The sequence below is a fragment of the Sciurus carolinensis genome, chromosome 1 (assembly GCF_902686445.1).
Source record: "Sciurus carolinensis chromosome 1, mSciCar1.2, whole genome shotgun sequence".
Lineage (NCBI taxonomy): Eukaryota > Metazoa > Chordata > Mammalia > Rodentia > Sciuridae > Sciurus > Sciurus carolinensis.
The window spans coordinates 24703013-24725161 of NC_062213.1; the positions used below are offsets into that span (position 1 = coordinate 24703013).

General features: G+C 35.9%; 1 protein-coding gene across 6 annotated transcripts in view; it reads left to right on the forward strand.

Moving 5' to 3' along the window:
• Trps1 (transcriptional repressor GATA binding 1) overlaps positions 1 to 22149 on the forward strand; it is a 235803-nt gene that overhangs the window by 71232 nt on the left and 142422 nt on the right. For all 6 annotated transcript variants that reach the window (XM_047559417.1, XM_047559443.1, XM_047559411.1 and 3 more), the window contains one exon: positions 542 to 1145. In XM_047559417.1, coding sequence (XP_047415373.1) covers positions 542 to 1145 — 604 coding nt within the window. The remainder of the gene's footprint in view (positions 1 to 541; positions 1146 to 22149) is intronic.

Sequence of the window (22149 nt, forward strand, 5' to 3'; positions counted from 1 at the left end):
ATGATAGACATCGTAATCACTTAGAGTGCATTTCAGTATGTGGAAAAGCTGTACAAAGCATCTAAGCATTAGAAATGTGAGTGTATTTGTAGTGAAGAAAACCCTCACTTTAGCTTAAATAAACAGAAAGTGAAAAGTTCATTGATGAAATCATGTATAAAAACATATGAATATCGACTTAACTGGTACAGAATTGATGATTATCCATCAAGATAAAATGAACAGAGCAGGTGATTCGATAATAAAGCCAACCAACCGGTTCTAATGCTAATCAGCAGGAATGTGTGCACACAAGTGTGTGTGTGTGTGTGTGTGTGTGTGTGTGTACCTGCTACTGCTACTGTAACAAAAGGGAACTTCACCTTCTTTCTATAGAATTGAAAATGCAAGTTAATTAAGTTCCAGTTTCTGGGTGTTGAGAATATTGTATTTCATTCTGCCTAGTACATTGCATGAGAGAAAATTCAGATCATCTGAAAAAAGGAAAAAAAAAAACCCTTCAGGATGCTGGATTTCCATGGACTGTTTTCTTCTCTTCCAGGAGAGCACACAGCTGCTACAAATGCCGTCAGTGCAGCTTTACAGCTGCTGACACTCAGTCACTACTGGAGCACTTCAACACTGTTCACTGCCAGGAACAGGACATCACTACAGCCAACGGCGAAGAGGATGGCCATGCCATCTCCACCATCAAAGAGGAGCCCAAAATTGACCTCAAGGTCTACAGTCTGCTGAATCCAGACTCTAAAATGGGAGAGCCAGTTTGCGAGAGCGTGGTGAAGCGAGAGAAGCTAGACGACAAGGACGGGCTCAAGGAGAAAGCTTGGACTGAGAGTTCAGGTGACGATCTTCGCAGCGTGGCTTGGAGAGGGGCTGACATCCTACGAGGTAGTCCGTCCTATACTCAAGCCAGCCTGGGGCTCCTGACGCCTGTGTCCGGCACCCAAGAGCAGACAAAGACTCTCCGGGATAGCCCCAGTGTGGAGGCTGCCCATCTGGCGAGACCTATTTATGGCTTGGCTGTGGAGACCAAGGGATTCCTGCAGGGGGTGCCAGCCGGCGGAGAGAAGTCTGGGGCCATCACCCCACAGTATCCTGCATCGGGAGAAAGCAAGTCCAAGGATGAGTCCCAGTCCCTGTTACGGGTAGGAAGGTTTAATTTTTAAAACAATTCATATAATTAGAAGGGAAGAGGGGGGAGCACACAATCTCTACATTTAGTATTATGTTTTGTGAAGTGAAATTCAATGAGCGGTATGGGTCTGGGGATTTACACTTGTAAAGCCAAAGTGGCAGAACGCAGCTCCCTCCTGTCGGTGTGGACTCTACCATCCTCCAAGTCCTGGTGTGCTGTCTCTCGTTTGCCCTCACTCTTAGTTCAGATTGAGCTAGGTTAATCATTCCTGGTGATTATGCAAAACAACAAAGCTGCCTTTGGAGAAGGAAGAGAGCTTTAGAATCCCAGAAGGATGCACATCTGTTCCATTACACTAACTGACTTTTCAATTTTAAGGTGGTATGACACAGTGTATGGTTAATAAGGAAGTTAGTAGAGATTTAAATCACTAAGAATGTGAACTCCTGGGTGAGATGTTCATACAGAAATGTCCTGTTTTTTAAACCCATAGTATAAATATGTACAAATAACAATGCTTGTTATTTAGTTACCCATAAGAGGGAAAAAGATGAGAAAAATCTCAACATGAATGATATGAAAACCTTACAAAGATGAGTTCTGTGCTCTGTATATTATTAGGACCTTTAGGGAGAAAGACCTAGTTCCTTGTGGAAAAGCAAAAGCAAATCTAAGAAAAGATCCTCTATTTCTCTGTACAGGTGATGTAGACTCATCATTGTCAAAAAATACTTTAACTTTTGAAAATTCACAAACTCCCAGTGATACTTGTTTTTTGCCTAAGGCACCACCACTTCAGCATTTCACCTTAATGCTGAGAAAGTTTTGAGCTTTCTGGATGATTTTGAAGGTTTATTTGTGCCTAGAAGGTAGGATTGGAAACTATCTAACCTTTACAAAAGATCCAGTTAGGAAAGACTTCAATCAGCCCAATGCTTTGACCTTGGGTTAGAGACCACCACGGTCTCTCTGGATGTATGCTAGAGAGAAAAATTGCTCTTCCCAGCTCTGCTTAGCTGTTCTGCTCTTATTTCCTGCAGTGCCTCTGAAGCCCATCTGTGCTTCTCAGGTATTCTGTAGTGGAGCCGAGAAACACCCCTTAGAGGTGCACAATTAATTATGAAAGTGTTACTTTCCCTGCCTCTAGTGATGCCCTGGAGCTAACAGAAGACCTTGAATACAGAAGAAGAGATGCCCCTTGTACACTGGGAAACAAAGACTCCTTCCTGAAGAAGGAGCAAGTTTGTTATATGTAATTTTGGAAAGAAGAGGAGTAGTTTCTGTGCCCTTCAAAGGCGGGTGCAATTCAGGGAGCCTCCTTCAAATCACTACATTCGAAGGACTTGCATTTGTCTAACTGTAAATACTCATTGTTTACTTAGCATGTCCACACTCCTCTGGTCTCACATGACCCTCTGGCGTCTGTGGGTAAGGCAGGATGCAGAATTCTGGGTTTTTCTAATTTTTGGGGGGTCTTGAGAGTTGGTGCACCTGGGTGCCTCGATTGCATTCTGAGAGCCCCCTCCCTCCTTCTTCCACTGAACATAGTCCTTATCCCTGCCATCTACAGTTGCTGCTGGATCATTTGGCAACTTTTTTGACCATTTCTGGCATATCATCTTTTCTGTCAACTTTTGTATACTCTGACAACTTGGAATAATAAATAATTGATCAAGCACTGGAGTAAAACACCTGAGCAATGTAGTGACATTTATTGAGCAAGCTGGGGGGTGATAGTACTTTTCTAAAAAATTGTTTTTCTCAATTCCTTCACTTCCTTAATTCCCTCACTTCAAGTTTCTATTGCACCATTTCAACTGTCTTTTCAGTTCCTCCACATTTAGCTGCTGAGGTAGGAAATCTTCAGCAACAGAGAGCCAAGTTTCTAGGCCTCTGATTTGTGATTTTTAAAGGCTATCATCTGCTAAATTCCGAAGAGTATGTGCACACATGTTAAAAAGAGACTTGAGTCATTCTGTGATTTTAGTAAATTTGAATCTTTAAAATTCACATTTCACATTTGAGTAGTGCTCTGGGAAATCATCAGTTTTACTGGATATTTAGACTAGGAAGAATAGTCAATTTAGTTTATTGTGCAACATTTAGTTTATTAAGTGAATTAAAAATTTTGGCAGGTACATATTTTAGCCAATGAGCTTTTTAAGACATGAAGGAGCCATTTTGTCAACTTGACAAGAACTCTACTTTAGAGGTATAAATTGGTCTTAAGTTATAGAAATACACACTTCTCAATTCTTTACTCTCCATCAGTAAGGGAAAATCCCAGCAGAAGAGCAAGTCATGCTTACTAAGGGCAAAAAATAATGTTCTTTAATTTTGTAACTGCAATGGTCTATTTATCAGTGAAGGTCCTGTAATAATTTATAAGTACACAACAGAAATATACAAATATAATTTACATGTTTTCAACAGATCTCAGTGATCTGTGTAAAGATAGAATGCAGCACTTATGTTTGAGTTTAACTACTAGAATGCAATTAACTACTTTGTTGCTGGATATGTTTACTCAGAAATAGTAAGCAAATTAAGAAATGGAAAATATCAGGGTTTAAAGGTAATTTTTTAATTAAATAGCACATTTAACACAGCATTAATTGAGCATGTGTATTAGTAAATACTTTTATACATATTAATTCTAATACTGAAAGGGAAAACTTAATTTTCATTTCTAAATTCTGTTCAGAGTGATATGAAAAATTAAGTATGAAAAATTGTCTTATAGAAAAAATTGATTTAAAATAATTCAACACTATGCTGATAAATAATGGAATTTTTTTTTAACGAGTAAAGTGAATATAGTTAGGTTATGTTACAAAGGACACAGTTAAAATGTTGCTTTCAGAATATTAGTCTTTCTGGTGTGGTGTGGTGTGGTTGTGTGTGTGTGTGTGTGTGTGTGTACTAGTTTTAGTTATGACAATTTATTGTACTCCTGAAACTGAGGAAGGAAATAGAATCACAAGAAGAGCTCAAATTTCAAAATATTCTTCATTGGCATTTGTAGTTTTTTCCTTTGTTTTCTATTTTTCACCTAGATCAGTGTTTGACTTTTAACTTTGTGTTAAATATCAGATCATTTATATATGTTTTCATTTCTTGATTCTTTATATTTTGCCCTTATTTTTAGAATGAAAGCGATCTTGTTAAAAATTTTAAGTTGTGCATGTTACCTGTGTTGATTGTTGTGATTTGAGTGTGACAAAGGGTACATTAAGTGAAGCTTTATATTGTGTAGTGCTTTGTGAAAACTAGACTTTTTGTTGCATAGTAACCACAATATTTCTATAAACTCTGAGTATTTTCTTCTATGAATAAGAGGAAATATTACAGCTTTTACAATCTTTGCTAGAAACGGTCCAAGCTTATATGATAACTTTATGCTATTTAAAAACTTATGGAAGAGATCTTATATTCTAGATATATAAGATTGTGAATGTGGTCATGAAAATAAATATTTTGATAATCACGTGTTTTCATTTAGTTTTAAAATTTAACTTTAAAAGAGGCTAACATATTTAATATGGCCTATGCTAAAATAAAAGTCAGTTAGTTTTTTGTTTTCCAATAGCTGTTTCTTTTTCATTTTAAACAAATGTACTATGGTGTAGTCAGGATTCAGGCACAGTTTTGTGTCCTTTGCTGGCTAGTTTCTTCCATAATGTATAATTACACAAAGAGATTTATTTATGTTTAGATAAACTCTTGTGCAGATATAACTGTAGTAGTCTTATAATTTCCTGAATGATCAGTTCTGGATTTTATTCTTGCAATGGGTTATCTAGATTGAATTTTGTTACACAGAAAGTTATAATCTTTATAATCTTTCATCTGACAACCACAGGAATGGAGACAAAAATAGTTCATTAAATTTCACAAAGATTTTGCCAACATCAAATGGACTTTTCATTTGTTGATAAAATAGTTATAAGTTTAATGGGCACATCTGTATTGGCAGGGGGGACTTATGGCAAGTTAATATTCAGATAAATACCTCCCTGACATTTGTCAAAATTGAATGGCACAGCCACACAACTCAGTCTCAAATTTTTCCATGGGCTCTAACACTCAGGTTATTAGGCTACTTTCTCCTGTGCATCCTCGGGGGAAAATAAACCTCTTTGAAATTGATTTTGGTTTCCTGGCAAATTTATTCAGGACAGGAAAGTTTGTCAGTTTTAGGTCTCCATTTTGCACTGCTTGGTTTCAGCGGTGTGCTGCCATGGGCCTGTGGGAGTTGGGTTCCAAGTTGAGCCACTGACTGTCAAAGGCAAGGGCCTCCCAGGAACTCCGTTCATTTGTCTCTGACAGAGGCTCCTCCCGCCTGCCGTCCCCACAGGAGTGTTGTGCAACTCAGTTAATTAATGTTTGTCAAGCCATTTGAGATCCTCAGATGCAGAGTGCTAGATAAGTGAAGGTAGTCTGATTATGTGTTCATCTTGAAAATGTGATACCAAGACAGTACAATGCAGATGCTATTGCCCTCTTTCTTTAGCAGCGTTAAATTTATAGTTTAAAGATTGTTGATACCGGACCGTCTATTGAGATGCAAAAATGTTCTTTTGGGGACAGTCCATTGGCAGCCAAACAGCAGTTCAAACAAGCAACAGTGTTGAAAGTCTTTGCAACCACTGACAGAAGACCACAGGAACTTTTAAAACTAAAGATGGTCTCCAGTGAAAAGTGATATTTATTGTTTTGCTTCATATTCAATGAAAATAAGGGAAGAATTGAAGTTATCATGTAGGTTCTGTTGATTTCACGTTGATGTCAGTAATCATTTTCTTGATCCCCTTGAAGTTTTTACGTATACATGTGTCTAATTCTGAAGAGAACAGACTGTATCAGGAAAAATGCAAAGTATATACCTTTCTAATCACTGGCTCTAAAACAGTAGTTTTAAGCCATATTGATAAAGTTTCTCTTTAGGTACCAGTTAATATTTTATTTGCCTAAGAAAGGAATACATTGTTAAAAACTACTTATTGTATCCAGAGATTAGTAATCCTTTTGGGTCTCTGTGCTTCTACCTTAAATAGTTGGATTTCCACTGGCATTCATTAGGAAAAGTTAAGAGTTATAACCAAATATATTTAGTTTTTTTGAAAAAATGTAATCAATACATGGAGTTGGTTATGTCTAATAGTGAACAAGACCATTTTGTTTATAATAAGTAAACTTTAGATGGCATTTTTCTTTTTAATTATTCATCTTTACTTTTTGATGTTAGGAAATAGCTAAAACCAATTCAATATATAGGTTGGGTTTTATTGGTTTGACTAATGGGATTTTTTCATAATCTAGTTTTGTGTTGTAAATTGGCTCCATTGACCCAATTTTTTTTTTTTAAAGGACTTTTCTCCCTCACTTTGTTGTAAACTAGACTGTTTGTAAGATCTGGCATAGTTCTGTTGTCCCAGGTTTCTAAGGCAGGGGAAGCAGATATATCTTAGTGAATTGTGCTGTAGGTTAGTAGTCACTGTGAAATGGTATCCTTTAGTGTAGTATCTATTCATTATTTCCTGTATAAATATCTTTTGCACAGCTTCCTTTTCATCACAGACTGCCTGAATTAGGAGATACCAGGGTCTCAAAGGAAGCCATTATTGAGCTTATTTAGACGTTGGAAGGGAAGACTATACAGAAGAGAGCCCATGCTTCAGGACAACAGGTGCAGGAGGATTAAAAAGTGCATCAGCCAGGGGTACATATTTTTGATGTCAAATGTCATATTTTTCTGTCAGAACATAGTGATGGATGGATTTGGCATGTGGATTACCTAAAATGCCACAAATAATTTTTGTCTGGGATTGTGTGTGTGTGTGTGTGTGTGTGTGTGTGTGGTGGTTGTTTGTTCCCACCAAAAAAGTAAAAATTGTCTTTATTGGCATATTCTTTTATTTTCCCTTCCCATACACCTTGTTCAAGAACTTTATTTATAGGCAAGGGCATTGCTTACTAGGTTGGTGTACCACTTAGCTCAAGGAGGCTGGCCTACTGGATACTGCTGCATCTAGTTGTGTCCTCAGTACAAAGAGATGCAAAAAGTTGCAGTGAAGTTTGGAGAACCTGTTTTCAATTTGGAGAAGCAAAAAAAAATGCTAAGGATAAATAGTTTTTTTTTTTTTTTAAACAAAATATACTTAATAATTTTGCTAACTTTTTAAAAAAGGATGGATAGTGAGTGAATCAAACTTTCATGAGAATGTGGATACAAATATATAAATAAATATATAATATTTTAAAATATTATAAATAAATATATAAGTATTTTAAAGATAGAATTTTGGTGAGATCAGTGTTCGATGTGGAGAAAATGTTAAGATCCATAACAATATCATTTATTGAGTTGCACTTGCATGTAGTATTACTTTAATTTAAAATGTAGTATTTGAGACTTATATTTGACCATGATTAAAAAAAAAAAAAAACATTTTGGTAGATAAAAGGTCCATAAAATAATCTGTTCTTAAAGAATTAACTTTCTGAGCTTAGCTTATAATTTACTGGGTAGCCCAAAATATGTCCTTACCTAATTTAAATTCTCAATGAAGAAAACAAAACCTCAAAAACCTGCTTGAGAAAAATCACACAGGAAAGCATTCACAAATGAAGCATTTGGTAAAAATAGGTGAATGTTTACAATTCATTACTAAGTAGTTTAGTGTTTCAATTCCTAGTGTTAAAAGGCTGCTGCCTTTCTATTAATTTATTACTGGTTAAATCCTTTTGTCCATACTAAAACTCTTTGAGGTTGAAACAGTCATTATCCATTTTATTTAGATGAGGAAACTGAGGCAGAGAGATTAAGTAATTTGCCCAAGGTCATATTCATGCAATGGCAGAGGTGAAATTCTGGCCTTGGCCATTAGACTCCAGAGTCCCTGCTCATCATCATTGTGTAACCTTCTTTTGGCTTGCTGTGATTTGCTAATAAAGGACTGGACAACTTCCTACAATTTCAGAGTTAATTTGTTTCATCTAAACATCAACATTTTTATGTGTGTATGAACAAACAGTAAAGGAGCATTTTGAAATTATGCAAATAATGTGTGCCTATTGCAAAAGAGGTAGTGCAGAACACTAAAGAAAATGAAAACCACTAATAAATTCTAACCCAAAAGTACTTTGCTGTTCATATTTTGGCTTTTAATTTATCCATTATGTACAAAGGTGTAGTTTATGCAAGTATGGGCTTATGTACCTTACTGTTTTATAATTCTCATTTCTAATTTGATAATATATTGAGACTATCTTTTAAAATCCACAGATATATTTCACAATATTTAAGTGCTTCATTATTAGGAATAGCCATTGCACAGTATATTTTAACACACCCCTATTGATGAACATTTAGGCTATTTCCAATTTTTAATTGTAAAGAACACTTTGATGAACCTCCTTCTGCATATTATTTCATTGTTTTATCATTTCATTAGGATAATTCCTTACAGTGTAGTTCCAATTTTGTTTTATTTATTTATTGATGATACTGGGGATTGAACCCATTTTGAGACATGGTCTCACTATTTTGATTAGGGTCTAGATAAATTGCTGAGACTGACTGAACTCATAGTCCTCCTGTTTCAACCTTCTGAGTTTCTGGGATTAAGAGGCATGCCCCTCCATGCCCAGCCTAATTCTAGTTATTTATATAAGAGAATACATGACTGATAACTAATGGTAGTGACCAACTCAGTGGTATCCAAAGTTTTTAAGATAGAAAATCAGCTTACGAAAAAATGCAGGGGGAATTATATCCTAGAAATATTTAAGAAGTAACTTCTAAATTGTACCTTGACTTATTTACTGGTGATGTGAAGAATTCAGAAAGAACTGAGAAAAACAAATAGTAATCTTTAAGAGCTATTTTTTATTACTTATATAGAATATAATATATATATGCCCAGTAGCCAGTATTTGGTTTAATAGGCTTATTTTGTATTGCACACACAGAAAATTTACTTCAAGCAGGCCCTATTTTCCCAAGCAGAGTTAGTTTAAGTGTTTTAAATGAAAGTAATCTCCTCCAAAAAGCTTGCCTTTTTTTTTTTTTTTTGGTGGTAGGGGGTAGGAATTTCTTTTTCCTTGTTTTTACTTTGCCTTGATGGATGACAGTTTTGCTACCCTTCACATTTCTTAACCCAGTTTTAAAGGTTTTACCTTGTATGTTGGATGCATGGGTGACAGGGTGGACTTTGAGGGAGTTTAGGAGAGCAGAACCTGATTTTTTTTAAACATTTCATTTAATGATCTTTATTTTTACTTGTGCATGTATATGTGTATGTATGTGTATATACACCTCTCTTTCTATATATATATGTATATTGATATGTATATATGCATGTGTGTGTATTCCATTAGAAAATGTTTTTATGTCATGTGGTTTTCAGAATTTCAGAATATTGCTTATTATTTTATTAATGAAGTATTAAAAAAACAGGACAAGAGTGCTTTATTGTATTTGTGCTTTTTATATGTAAAAAATTGCAGAGGCTTAGGTCATATCATATCTTTATGAAAATAGAAAGTTAAATCAGGCTTATATGTGGGAATCTAAAAATTTACATGTTACATTTGAGAAAGATTTTCACTCTACCTTAAACTAATTATTTCCCTTGTTAAAGAAAAGAGTCAGTGTGGGACTTTTGACATTTCTTCTTTCACACATTTAAAAATGAAATCCTTTTACTTAACTTTTTAGATGCATCTCTGTTTTGCAAAGCATGTTATAATTGAAGTTAGTGTCCATTTAGTAGGAGGTATGCATGCATATTTGTCTTATCTAATTCTTCTTAATGTCACATTTACAACTCAAAAGTTCCATGATAATTTAGCAAAATCTATCCTTAATTTGCCTTAATTTTATAACTAATTCAAAGAAAGTTGGAGGTTTTTGAAATGTGACTTGTCAGAATGGGTAGTCTGTAGTCTACAGATTAATTATTCAGCTAATATCCCTGTAATAACTTTATTCTGTGTGACTGCAGGATGATTTTTTCAGAGCTTGCCTCAAATTCACATTGGATTTATATATTTCTGAAAGTTCCAAAATATATTCCAATTTCTTTTTAGGAGTGTGTTCAACCCTTTGAGGCTACAGTTAAGGTATGTTTCACCTTATACTCTGGCTGTAATTCAGACTTGACTGAATTTTATTTTCTGGTAAAACTAGGTTTCACATTTTCTTTTTACTCTTCCCTTGTGATGTAGTGGCAAATGCACTGGACGGGGGGAAAGGAGGCGATGAGTTCTAGACTCATTTGTGACTAATGACTGAGTGACCCTGGGTGAGTCACTCAATCCTTATATACTGTTTCCTTCTTTGGAAAATTACAGAGGTTGAAGTATGCAATTGCTTAGATTTCTTTAAAATTTCATATTCTGGAGCCATGTAAATTTTATGTGAAGGCTTAAATATTCAGATGTGTGAATTGACACCTGAGGCAACTTTATGACAAAAATGTTACATTTTAGATGCAGTGATCCTGGTGTCCAAAGAGATGTCATACATTTAAAGTGGAAGTTCTTAAATGTGATTTTCTTCTAATGGTTAAGAATCCATAAGTTATAAATAACTGTCACACATACAGGCTGAAAATCATCAAAAATTATATTCTTTGAGCTTAATTTACACAAGAAATCTCATTCTTTGGAAATAACTCTGTTTCAAGACTTGTTATTTGGGGCTGCTTATGAATGGAGATAAAGGGAAATATACACAATGAGAAATAACATTTGGTGAGAAAGTGACATGCTTAAGTCTGTTTCCTCAGTTTCTTGGCATTGAGTGATGGTGCCTGTTTTGTTCACAGTCAGATGTTCAAATCAGAATTTTGGATGCAGAAACTAATTTTAGTAGGTGGGGTGCAAATTTCTTATGAGTCCATGAATAGACTCTGTTCCCAGCTGTTTCATTACAATTATAAAAATAAAATTGGCTGTGAATCATTCAAACTCTATTTAATGGATGTGAATAATTCAGTTTCATCCCACTGAAATCTTAAAACTATAAACCTATCTTAGTTTTTTATGTCCCTTCAGAGTTAATATCTCATTATTCATGGATGAATTATTTGAAGTATGGGTGGTCAGGATGAAAGTGACCATATTTCTACTTTGCTCCTGTGATTTTCAGGAGAGGAGTTGGCCTCTAGGGTAAGAGTGGGGATAAAGTGGAGAAAGAAATTGAAAAGAGTCTAGGAAAAGAGACAAAGATGTAAAATTAGTATGTCTTAGCTTTTTCTTTCCCATTAAAAATATATGTTCATAAATGACACTTGAGAGAATAATAATAAGCAAAAGGAGGAAAATGCAAACTCAACACTTTTAACATAGCCTTTGTGAACGTACACAAGCACTATCTCACACAAGCATATGTGTACAGATTACAAACAGATTTATATGATTACTATTAAGTAGGCTTCAGTTCACTTTATAATAAATGATAAACATTTTTCTACATCATATTCAGCTACATCTTATTTTTTGGTGCCATACTATTTCATTATATATTGTTCTGCTTGTCCTAGAGAAGGTGTTGATTGATTCCTTGTTATTGGATGTTTATTTCTAATTTTGCTATTAAAAATACTGCTCCATTGGATATCTTTGTAGTTAAGTAATCGCCTCTTGCTTGCAATTTTAAATGTTTTACATTGGTATCCCTGTAATTAGGCTCCTCTGTGGTATGACACAGTCAACCAGTTTATTGGCAAGCATAGGTCACTTTACCAGGTCATGTATGTGTGCTCCTGAGAAACAGGAAAACTATCATTTCTTGGCTTTCATTAGTTAGAATTGCCTCACTGTGGTAGTTATGAAATAAAAACCCTAACATTTTCTTTAAACATTATTATAGGGAAAACATTAATAACTATGATGGCTTGAATAAGATGCATTTCTATGGCACCCACAAAGGATCAGTCAGGGGTCTATTTCACTGTTATAGTTGACAGGTAGATTCCTTAGTCATCTTGATATTCAGTGAGTACATCAATAGTGTAATGTACTGAAATGAGTCTTACAAGGTTATAGATTCATGGAAAGTTTCTTGGTGTATTTTTTGATCACAGTAAGTTGACTCTAACTTGTGACTCAGTGAAATGTGTGGCACACAAATGCTATTTTAAAATATTTGAATTTAATTTAAATGGTTCAAGGTCACTCACACAAGTTATTGTAAAGTAAGTGTGGGAAATTAGGTGTTAAAGGGAAATGTAGAAGACCATTCTGTACACTATTTCTTCCCACTTGCGTTCCCACACGTCATATTGCGATATACAATATGGTTTTTCAGAGCATTGGAGGTTAGTCATGTTTCCCACTTTGTGAAATTCTGTCAACATGTTTGTGGGATTTGGGTGCACACTGTGTATGTTCAAATTTAAATATGTTAATACTTATCTGGGTTCAGGATTTGTTTTCAGAGAACCAACGTATAACAGTCCAACCTAACCTAAAGGTCGTGAAAGAAATAGGAATTTAAAAAGCAAAGGGTAATTTTGTCAATTTTTTTTCCCTGATACACCTGTCTCTGACTTTTCTTGATGTCCAGTAAATACTTATTTAGCACCTACCCTGATACACCTGTCTCTGACTTTTCTCGATGTCCAATAAATACTTATTTAGCACCTACTAGGTTTTAGGAAACATGGAGACCCAATAACAGGTAGGAAGATGAGTAAATCCAATTTCCTGCCCTCAGCTAATATACAGTCTGTTATAGGTGAGCAGACAGGTATAAAGAGAGCTGTAATACAAAGAAGACCTCCCTAAAAGGGGAGAGGAGAGCAACTATGGGTGTTTAAAGAGCAGATCACATGTAGAGAATAAATTTAGTTGCCACAAGTTGTCTTCTGAGCTGCTTTTTAATGAACTTTTAGCAGGTGAATGTGATACCTGGGAGAGGATCAGGCCATAAAGAGAAAAAATACTGAGAGATCAGCCTGGGATTTTCAGGATGAAGAAAAACTTGTTGGAAAATTCTGTGTGGTATCATCTGAAACTTAGACTTGACATGTGGCTTGGAGAATTCCCTCAGTGCTTAATTTCAGAAGGATAAGGGAGTCAGCTCTAGTTTCCAGGCCAAGGATAACTGGATCAAACCTTTAATAAGGTTAATATGACATTTCACTTAAGGTGACTTGCAAGAGGGGTAGGTGGACAGGGTTGGGATGAGGAAGATGAATTAATTGTCTGATCCTTTACCTTATCAGCGATAATAAGGCATCAACACTAGGATAGGAAAAACAAAATGATTTCTGTATATGTATGCTAGATGTGGAATCTTGAAGAGTTAGGAAGGTTTAGATGAGGGACTAAAAACGTGGCTTTGTGTTTTTGATGACTAGAAACACTGACTCTGGGTCAGGCTCTGCTCTCATTTGTAGTGATTTATTTCAACCTTACACAGTAGCTTCTTGAAACAGGTGCTGTTTTAATTCCATTTTGCAGAGAGGAACTAGAGCTTCAAAGGCGTTAAGTAACTTGCCCAAAGTCCCCCAGTAAATTGGATCATGTGCAAGGAGTCTGCCTTCAAAGTACACACTCTTTACTATATTTCTTTTGAATGAATGGAATTGGCTGTTTCGTGAGGGCGAAATAATGAATGAAACTGATTTTATATGTAACAGGTTGCAGGGCATTCAGATGAAATTGATGACTAATGGATGACTGGAAATGGTGTCTTCTTTTGAGAGTAGGGGAGTTGGAATGACTTCTAAAGAATAGATAATCATGTAATAATTGGATGTATATGGAAAACCTAGTTTGTACAAAATATTCTAGAAGTGATATAAACATGAAAAAAATTGTAGACTCTAATTCTTTTAAGTCTTTTGCAAAATATTAATGAAAATAATGTTCAGTAAATTGAGTATAAGCACAAGAGAAGGAGTGACAGGGGCCATGGAATGAAACAAATGTCCTGTTTTAGAGGAGGAGATGACCCCTTAATTCAGCTGTCAAGGACGATTTTTCTGGAAATGGTTCCTTGAAAAGTGATGTTTGGAAAATTTAGGGAACAAGCAAAGTGCACAAATATAATGAGAATTCGAGTAGGGATTGAGATTTGTTTCTCCGGCTAGAGGAATTGGTGAGCCCTGCTTCTGTGAAAGATGCTGTTTGACATCTGTGAGATCAAATTTGCAGCTCCTCTGTGTATGTCAACATTCTTTCCTAATTGATAGGATTCAGAAACATGCATGCATCCATGTCTTATTACACACTAAATCAAAAGAGAGAGGAGTAAACTTTCTTAGGAAAGGAGACGAATATTTAAGGGTCACTACATACATATGCTCAAAGACAAATACACATGAAAAATCTTTGAAGTCATTTAAAAATGTGTACTATGTATAACATGCCAATCTGATTGAGTTACTATATATAATAACTGTCATATTTTAGTTTTATGTATTGATGTTCTTATTTATTTATCATTTAATCCAGTGGCTCATTTTCATGTCTTCTTCAATGTCTTATTTTATCATGAGAAGAAAATGCCTGTGATATGTCACCTGTTGTTTAATGGCTAAAATGGTTATGTATCTTAATGCAGTATTACATTAAGTCATTTTAAAAGCATTCTACTTTCCCTTTTGTTTAAAATTCCTCCAATCCCTAGGATATTGGTAGGGGGTTAATGGAAGTCTTGATTAAAATCTTCCAAGCTTTAAGGCTTTCAGTTCTTGTAAACAATTTGGATCTGAGAGAGAGATCTCGTTATGTCTTTTTACTAGTCTACTTATCCATTTAATGTTAGTAGGGGAAAAAAAAAATCTTAGTTTTTTTTTTTTTTCTCTTTAGTTTTGTTGTGATAAGTACAGATTAAAATGTCCTTTAGAAAAATCAGTCACACTGTCATGTGATGATCATGTTCTTTAAAAAAAAAATTGTCTGAAGACATAATCATTTTAAAAGTAAAGAAACTGCCCTGATTGTACAAATTTCCATTTTTTAAAAATAAACCTTTTAAGTTTTTTATCTAGATTTCTCTTACGTGGTTCTTTCAAGACTTGCTGGGCTAAGAACCCTAATAATCTCTGCAATCAATCTGTACTTGATTTGTCATAGCTAACCAAACTATAGGCAGATGAAAGTCTCAGAACTAGGCAACAGCTGTAAAGCAGTTAGGCAATGTTCACACTTGAACTCATAAGCTCAATCCACATGACCAGCCCAAACTCATCTGACCTTTTCATGGCAGAGCACGTCGACTGCACAGGATTAGGTGTAGTCGAAAGTCTTGATTGTTTTATTTTTAATAAATAAAGGACTATTTGGGCTCACTTGGGATGGAACTGGCACCCCTATACTTATGACTTGACAGTATAAATCTTGCAGAATTGGGGATGGTGTGATGTTCCTTGGACTTGAAGTGAAAGTCCATTAAAGTGTGTGTGTGTGTGTGTGTGTGTGTGTGTGCACGCGTGCATGAGTGTGTTTTTTCTCTCTAAAAGCTGAGGAACAATGAGACACAATGGATCAAAGATGAGAGAAACAGCAAGTGCTAGATCTTACCATTTATCCATTTGTGGAATTTTTTCCTTTAATTGTTGTGAACTTCTGAGAGGTTAGGGCTGTATCATTTTTAAATTTCTGGTTTTTTATTTGTTTGTTTGTTTGTTTTCTTGGCCCAGCTGTACTGCTCTTTTCTTAGGATGCTAGAAGCAATATACATTTAACTGAATTTTTGTGTGAGGGCATTTTAAAACTTTGTAAGATCATCTTTTAATTTCTATATGACTGTCAAGCTGTTTGAATCATTCTTTTATCATTAAGTTTATAATTGCAAATTGATGGGTGTTTGATTTTTTTTTTTTTAGGATTGAAGGATAAATAAATTTTGTGCATTTGTTTCAATAACTTCTAACTTACGATATTATTTAGTGAGCGGCTTGCTGTGGAAAAAGAAGGATCATAGCAATTTTAGGTTCATACAAGAATAAAAATTGAGCTTCAATGGAGGGTTTTTAAATTTGAAACTTTTTGTGAGTTATCTGGTGAAGCAGAGATTTCTCAGGATTCACAAAATTTTTCGATACAGGAATCTAGGGGAGCAATCTGCCAAGGCATTTCTGGGCTCTCAAAATTCCAGCAAAACTGAAAAGTTTTGTCTTTTAACTCATGCAATAAAAAATTTCATTTTCTTCAAATAGTAGAACTTTTTTAAAATTAACTGTAAATTTCATGTTGGTTGACTTTAATCAGTCCTCATCACAACTGTTATTAGTTTATAGAGTACAATATCAATCACTGCTGCACCTAAAATATGAAGGAAGATTCTCCAAGATTCACCACTCTTCTGTACTGCTGCCTTCTAAAAAAGGAAAATATTTGAGAATATTAGGTGCTGGACTCAAGATAAGCTGAAGTGTATAGTGATACTTGATCATTTTGTGAGAGAATTACAAGTTCGTAGTACAGAATGTGTGTTATGAAAAAGAAAAGATATTTGCCAATACTGTTCCTTAATCCTCCAGCATCCAACTTGCTGGAGACAGAGTTAGAAGGAAAAGTTTGAAAACTTCTGTGAACTCAGGGGTGCTTCTAATGTTTGTACTACAAACCCAGCCTCATCATCGTCATCTCCTTGCCTAGTAGAGATGTGTAAAACTACAGGTTGTGTGTGGAACTAAGATCTGTAAAGGCAGGCAGTTCTGTTCTTCCAGTGAGAAATAGTGGAGGGAAAGGAGCAGGTGAGGGGTTTGCCATACAGAGATACAGCTGGCGAGTTATTCTGTCCGTAGCCCTGATATTGAACTGTGGCTACACAGTTCTATTACCAGATTCATTGCCCCTGAAGACTGGAGTACAGGCAGAGAGGAAAGATTCATGAAGAAATAACCAAAGTCAGGAAAGTCTTTTGCTGTAATTTGTCGTGTACACTTAGTTATTTTTGTCTGGGTGGTTTACAGGTTTACAGGGATATAACTCCTTCAGTCATCTCAATGTGATGTAGTAAAAGTCGTTTGCAGGAAATCAAACTCCACTTTGGTACTTTTTTCACTTAAAGGCTAATCTGATTAACTCTAAAACATTTGTTCATCTTTTTATTCAGTATTTGAACTACGCCTATGGAAGACATATGGATTTAAATAGTACTTGGCTTGCCATCTGCTGATAAGGGAAAGTGAGATGCTAAATCAGAGTGGCAGGAAAGTCTATTTCAGTAGAAGCTATTTCAAACTGGAATACTGTAGGCAGTTTTACAGAATATTTTAATTGGGATTATATTGATGTGTGCTAGTAAAAGGAGTATATTTGCTGATATGGTTGAAGTTATAGAATCATTAAATTTCAGTGTCTGTTTAGAGATGTGAGACCATGTGAAATTTTGATCCCCTTCTATTTATAGTGACTTCACCCTAAAATAGTCATTAATGGATAAAATCTTTTTGATGCATATTTAAAAGCACTGGTACATTTTTTATCTTGCCAGAAATTAGAACATAAAAGATCAACTTTTCAAATAAATTAACTAGAAATAAAGAACAATTTATTATTTTAGCACAGTGCCTGATTGGTTGGATATTTTATGGCAAATTGTATTTTGAAAATCTTACTTAACCTGGTGGAGTTGAGAAAGAAGAAGAAAAAGAGAATATCCAATTTTATGATGATTAAATGCTGATACATAATGCTATCAAGGATGCCATGTACCTTAACAGAATCATCTCAGTGAATGCTCTGAGCATCACTGTGATGTTGGGCATTTGCAACTCAATTTTAATGAAGGCATGGAGGCATAGAGAAGTTAAATTCTCTGAAAGGAACACAGCTGGTTTAAAACTCTGTGCCTGAGAGGAATTAAACCACAGCCTCTTTGAACTAGAAGGTCATTGTATCCGATCCTTTAATCCTAGCTACATCATGAATGCTAAAGGAGGATTTTGCCTCTACAGCCTCCCTCAAATCTACAGGAAGTGTAGGGACTCCCATCAGCCTCGTGGATGGTACAGTGAGGACCCAAATGGACCAGCGATCGCATGAGAAGTACACTTTGGTAATAAGAGGTGCCTAGCATAGGTTTTCTTCTTCTGCCCAGATTACTTAGATGGGACCTACTGGGTGGCACTTTTCTTGACAAGTCTATTTGCTTTAGATTTTTATGATTTTTGTGTTAGCAGGCCATTGAAAACTTTTAAGTCACTGTACCAGTGTTTTTTTTTTTTTTTTTTTCTTCAAATTCTGTTTCTTGCATGTACCTAGAATATATTTCAAATATAAAGGAAGACTTTGTATAGAGAAAAAAATATATTCTTAAATTCTTAAAAATTTAAGAAGTTTAAATGCTTAAAAATTCTTTTCCATTTCCTTACCTTTGTGAATAGTGGTGTCAAAGATCACTTGTTTACAGATCCTTCTTGGCCGAATTCCTAGAAGTGGAATTACTCTGTCAAAGAGTATGCATCTGAAAATGTGAACAGGCAGTGCCAAATTGCTCTCCCAATTCTAATATTAGCAAATGATTTGATATTGTGTCTAGTCATATTTTGTTGGGTCAGAATGGCAAGGTAGGGAGAAAAGAAGAATCAACATGTGGAGAAAGTGTGTCTGTAACTGGGAATTGTTATGCTGAGTTTTTCTTTCTTTTTTTTGTTGTGGTACTGGGGATTGAACTCAGGGCCTTATGCTATGCTGAGTTTTTCTGTCCGATTGATATATTATTCCCTTGATGGCATTTATTGGAGCCACTTACTTTCTTCATGTGCTAAATCTTTTTTATCCATTATCTCTGCCTTTGGAGCAAGTATATCTTGACTGAACTGATACATACAACTCGGTAGTATCAACCAGACTTTCCTTTCAATCGAATAAATGGCTGCAGTTGTTAAGAAATATTCAGGAAAACTGTATATTTCCACAGATGTGAAAGATGTACAGGGTGGTTTAGGTTACAAAGCAGAGACCTCAATGGTGCGAATGTGGTGCAGAAGTGCTTATGCCATTTACTTCATCAGGTGTTGAAGCACTAGGATTGTCTTAGTGTCCAGAACCACATTTTCCATCTTATTTCTTCCTTTCACAGGACTATTTGATTGTTACAGGCATGAATCTAATTTTAATTATCTTTTTGAAAAATTTATTTCTAATTAGGCTAAACACTTGGGTAAACTAAAAACACATGACCATCTCAGATTTATCGTAGCTTTTGTAGGTGTCTTAAATGTTTCCAGGTAGTCGGAAGATAGAGTTGCCTTCACTTAGTGAAGTCATTGTCCATATTTTGAAGAACAAGTGGCAAAACGACATTCTGATTTTTCTTCACTCTTTCTGGTTTCTGGAACACTGCCTTTCTTCACATTTCCTCCGTGCCAACTGGTTATTAAAAAAAGAAAAAAAAAGTAAAAACAACAGCATAATAAACAGAAATTGTGGCTTTGGTTACCTTGACATGACCCTTCCCTTGGTGTCATGTAACCTGGCTCATCTAGGGTCTTTTTGCTCTGTATGGATGCTCTGGAGACCTGGATCACCTCCTTTTTCTGTTCTACCAAGTTGAGCAATAGGTCAACTCTTTTCCTCTTTGCTCCAAGCTTAAAGAGGCTTTAGAGCAGCTTCTTTCCACAGTTCTGACTGTTCTACCTTTGGGTCATCAGGTTGGTAACTTTATGTTGTTCAAACCAGGACAGCCCATCTATAGATTGGACGTTGTCCAGAATCCTCTGTTTCTTATAAATATGTTGAGCATCCTCTAAGACCTTAAACCCCATGGGCTATATGTATAGACAGATTCTCTGTCACTTTCTGCCCCTCCTACTTTGTTATGTACACACTCATTAATACCAAAGACGAAGTATGGGTAAGTTGATATGTCCATAATTCAACATGTACAGTTGGCTTTGAAACAGCATTTGGCCATGTACTTAAACAAACTTCATGTCACAGTGCGAATATAACTTATGTGAAAATAGCTTACAAGATTAGATAGTATTACTCTTATAAGAACATAAAAATTCCTGCCCCCTTTGAAGTTTCAAGTAAAATGGTTGGAATTCTTATAATTTGGTGTGATAAGAAATAATGGGGTTTTAGTGAAATCAAAATGAGGAAGCTCAGTGCCTCTCTTTTCTTGGTGCTGTTATTTTTACTGCACCGGATAGTCTTGTTAGCATTGTTGAATGGCTTCAGTTGTCACTGCAGCCCCTAAAGCTCCCATTAAGTTACACTGCTGTTGCTCATAGGATCACATTCTCAGCTATGGTACCTTGGAAGACAGCCTCTGCATTTTCCATCAAATTTTAGAAACTGAGAAAAGTGGGTGGAATTCTTTCATTTTGTTTATATTTACAATGTGGTAACTTTGTAGTACTAAAGGGAGCTCACTAATATATGTATGAAAGCCCAGGCTCATCAAATGGAAAATAAAATCAAAACAGGAAACTCCAGTATATTTAGTACTAAATCCAAAAAGCATTGTCATTTTTTCCAATTCAATTAAGTAAAAAGAGAACCACTAATATGACAGGTTTCCAATTAGCGTCTCTGCCGTATGAACCATTTTGATGTCCATCTACTTCTGAGGGTTCTGTGTGCTGTCAGACCTCACCAACAGAGTACCTAGCTGGGGATTGGGAAATGATTTTCTTGCAGGCTGCCTGCTGAGAGCTGGTGCTGGAGAACCATTTGCGAGAGCCTCCTGAACTTAAGGAAAACACCCGTGGCTGTCAGCGCCCCTCCAGCAACAGCTCACATTGTTAGGAACCATTTAACTGCTTTCCCTTGTCAGCGGGAGTCCGTGTGTCACACCTCTGGGTTGTCATGTCAGAAGTTGGAATAAAGTCTCAGAGTTTTTGACTTGAAGTTCAACGGTGAATAAAGATGAGGCTCTTTAAAAAATATCAAGCCAGTTTAGGAGTTCCCTGTGGGTCCATGAGCCTCTTATCCCTTTGGTGCAGGAACAAGTAAAACATTATTTTTCTCTAAGGATTCTCAGTCTCCAGACTCTCCCAAAACCCTGAATGTTTATTAGGAACCCCAATGTATATAGTTCAGAGTATGAAGAAATGTTTGGTCGACTTCTTCATGGTCCTCTTTGCAACATTCAGGATGTGACATTGTTCTAGTTAGCTTTTTCACTGCTGCAACTAGAAGACCAGACCAGCACAACTGTAGAGGAGGAAGAGTTTATTTGAGGGTTCACGGTTTCAGAGGTCTCAATCCATAAACATCTGGCTCCATCCTCAGGGCTCCAGGTGAGCCAGGAATGACATGGTGGAAGAGTGTGGCAGAGGGAAGTGACTTATGTGGTGATCAGGTAGCAGAGAGTCCTTTTGCCAGATTTGAATGTATATCCAAAGCCACGCCCCAATTCCCATCTCCTCCTGCCACACCCTAACACTTCAGTTGCCACCCAGTTAAACCCTGTCAGGGGATTAAATCATTGATTGGGTTAAGACTCTCACAACCCAATCATTTCTCCCCTGAACCTTCTTGCACTGTCTCACATGTGACCTTTTGGGGGACCTCTCACATCCAAACCATAACAACCATTTCTTAGAAACTTTGAAAGTAACATCCAAAGGTGTTAACTTATATAAGTTCATGGTTGGTGCCCATAGTGGTCAAGGAAATACCCTCTTCCAAAGAACAGAACTAGGTGACTCCTCTGTTTTGACCCCCTGTTGTGCATAGATATATAGGTTCCCCTCTTCCACGTCTGTTACAGGAATGGGCAGCAATCTCGGGGTACCAACACTGTGAGGGGAGTTGGTTGTAGTCAACATTTTGGCACCAAAACCGGGAAAGAACTAATTGGTTCATATGGTATGTGTAGTGGGCACTATCAGCTATTAAAACATACACCAATTATTTTCTAGCTTTCCAAACCCATCTGTCACCATATTGTCCAGTTGCATGAAGTAAAATTGTCCTTTCTCTGTATAAATGGATATAGTCCTAATTGATTTTTATTTCAAACTTTATGTCAATAGACCTGGACCATCAGGCTCTATTGTTTTATTGTTGCTGTTATTGTTTTGCTGTTGTTT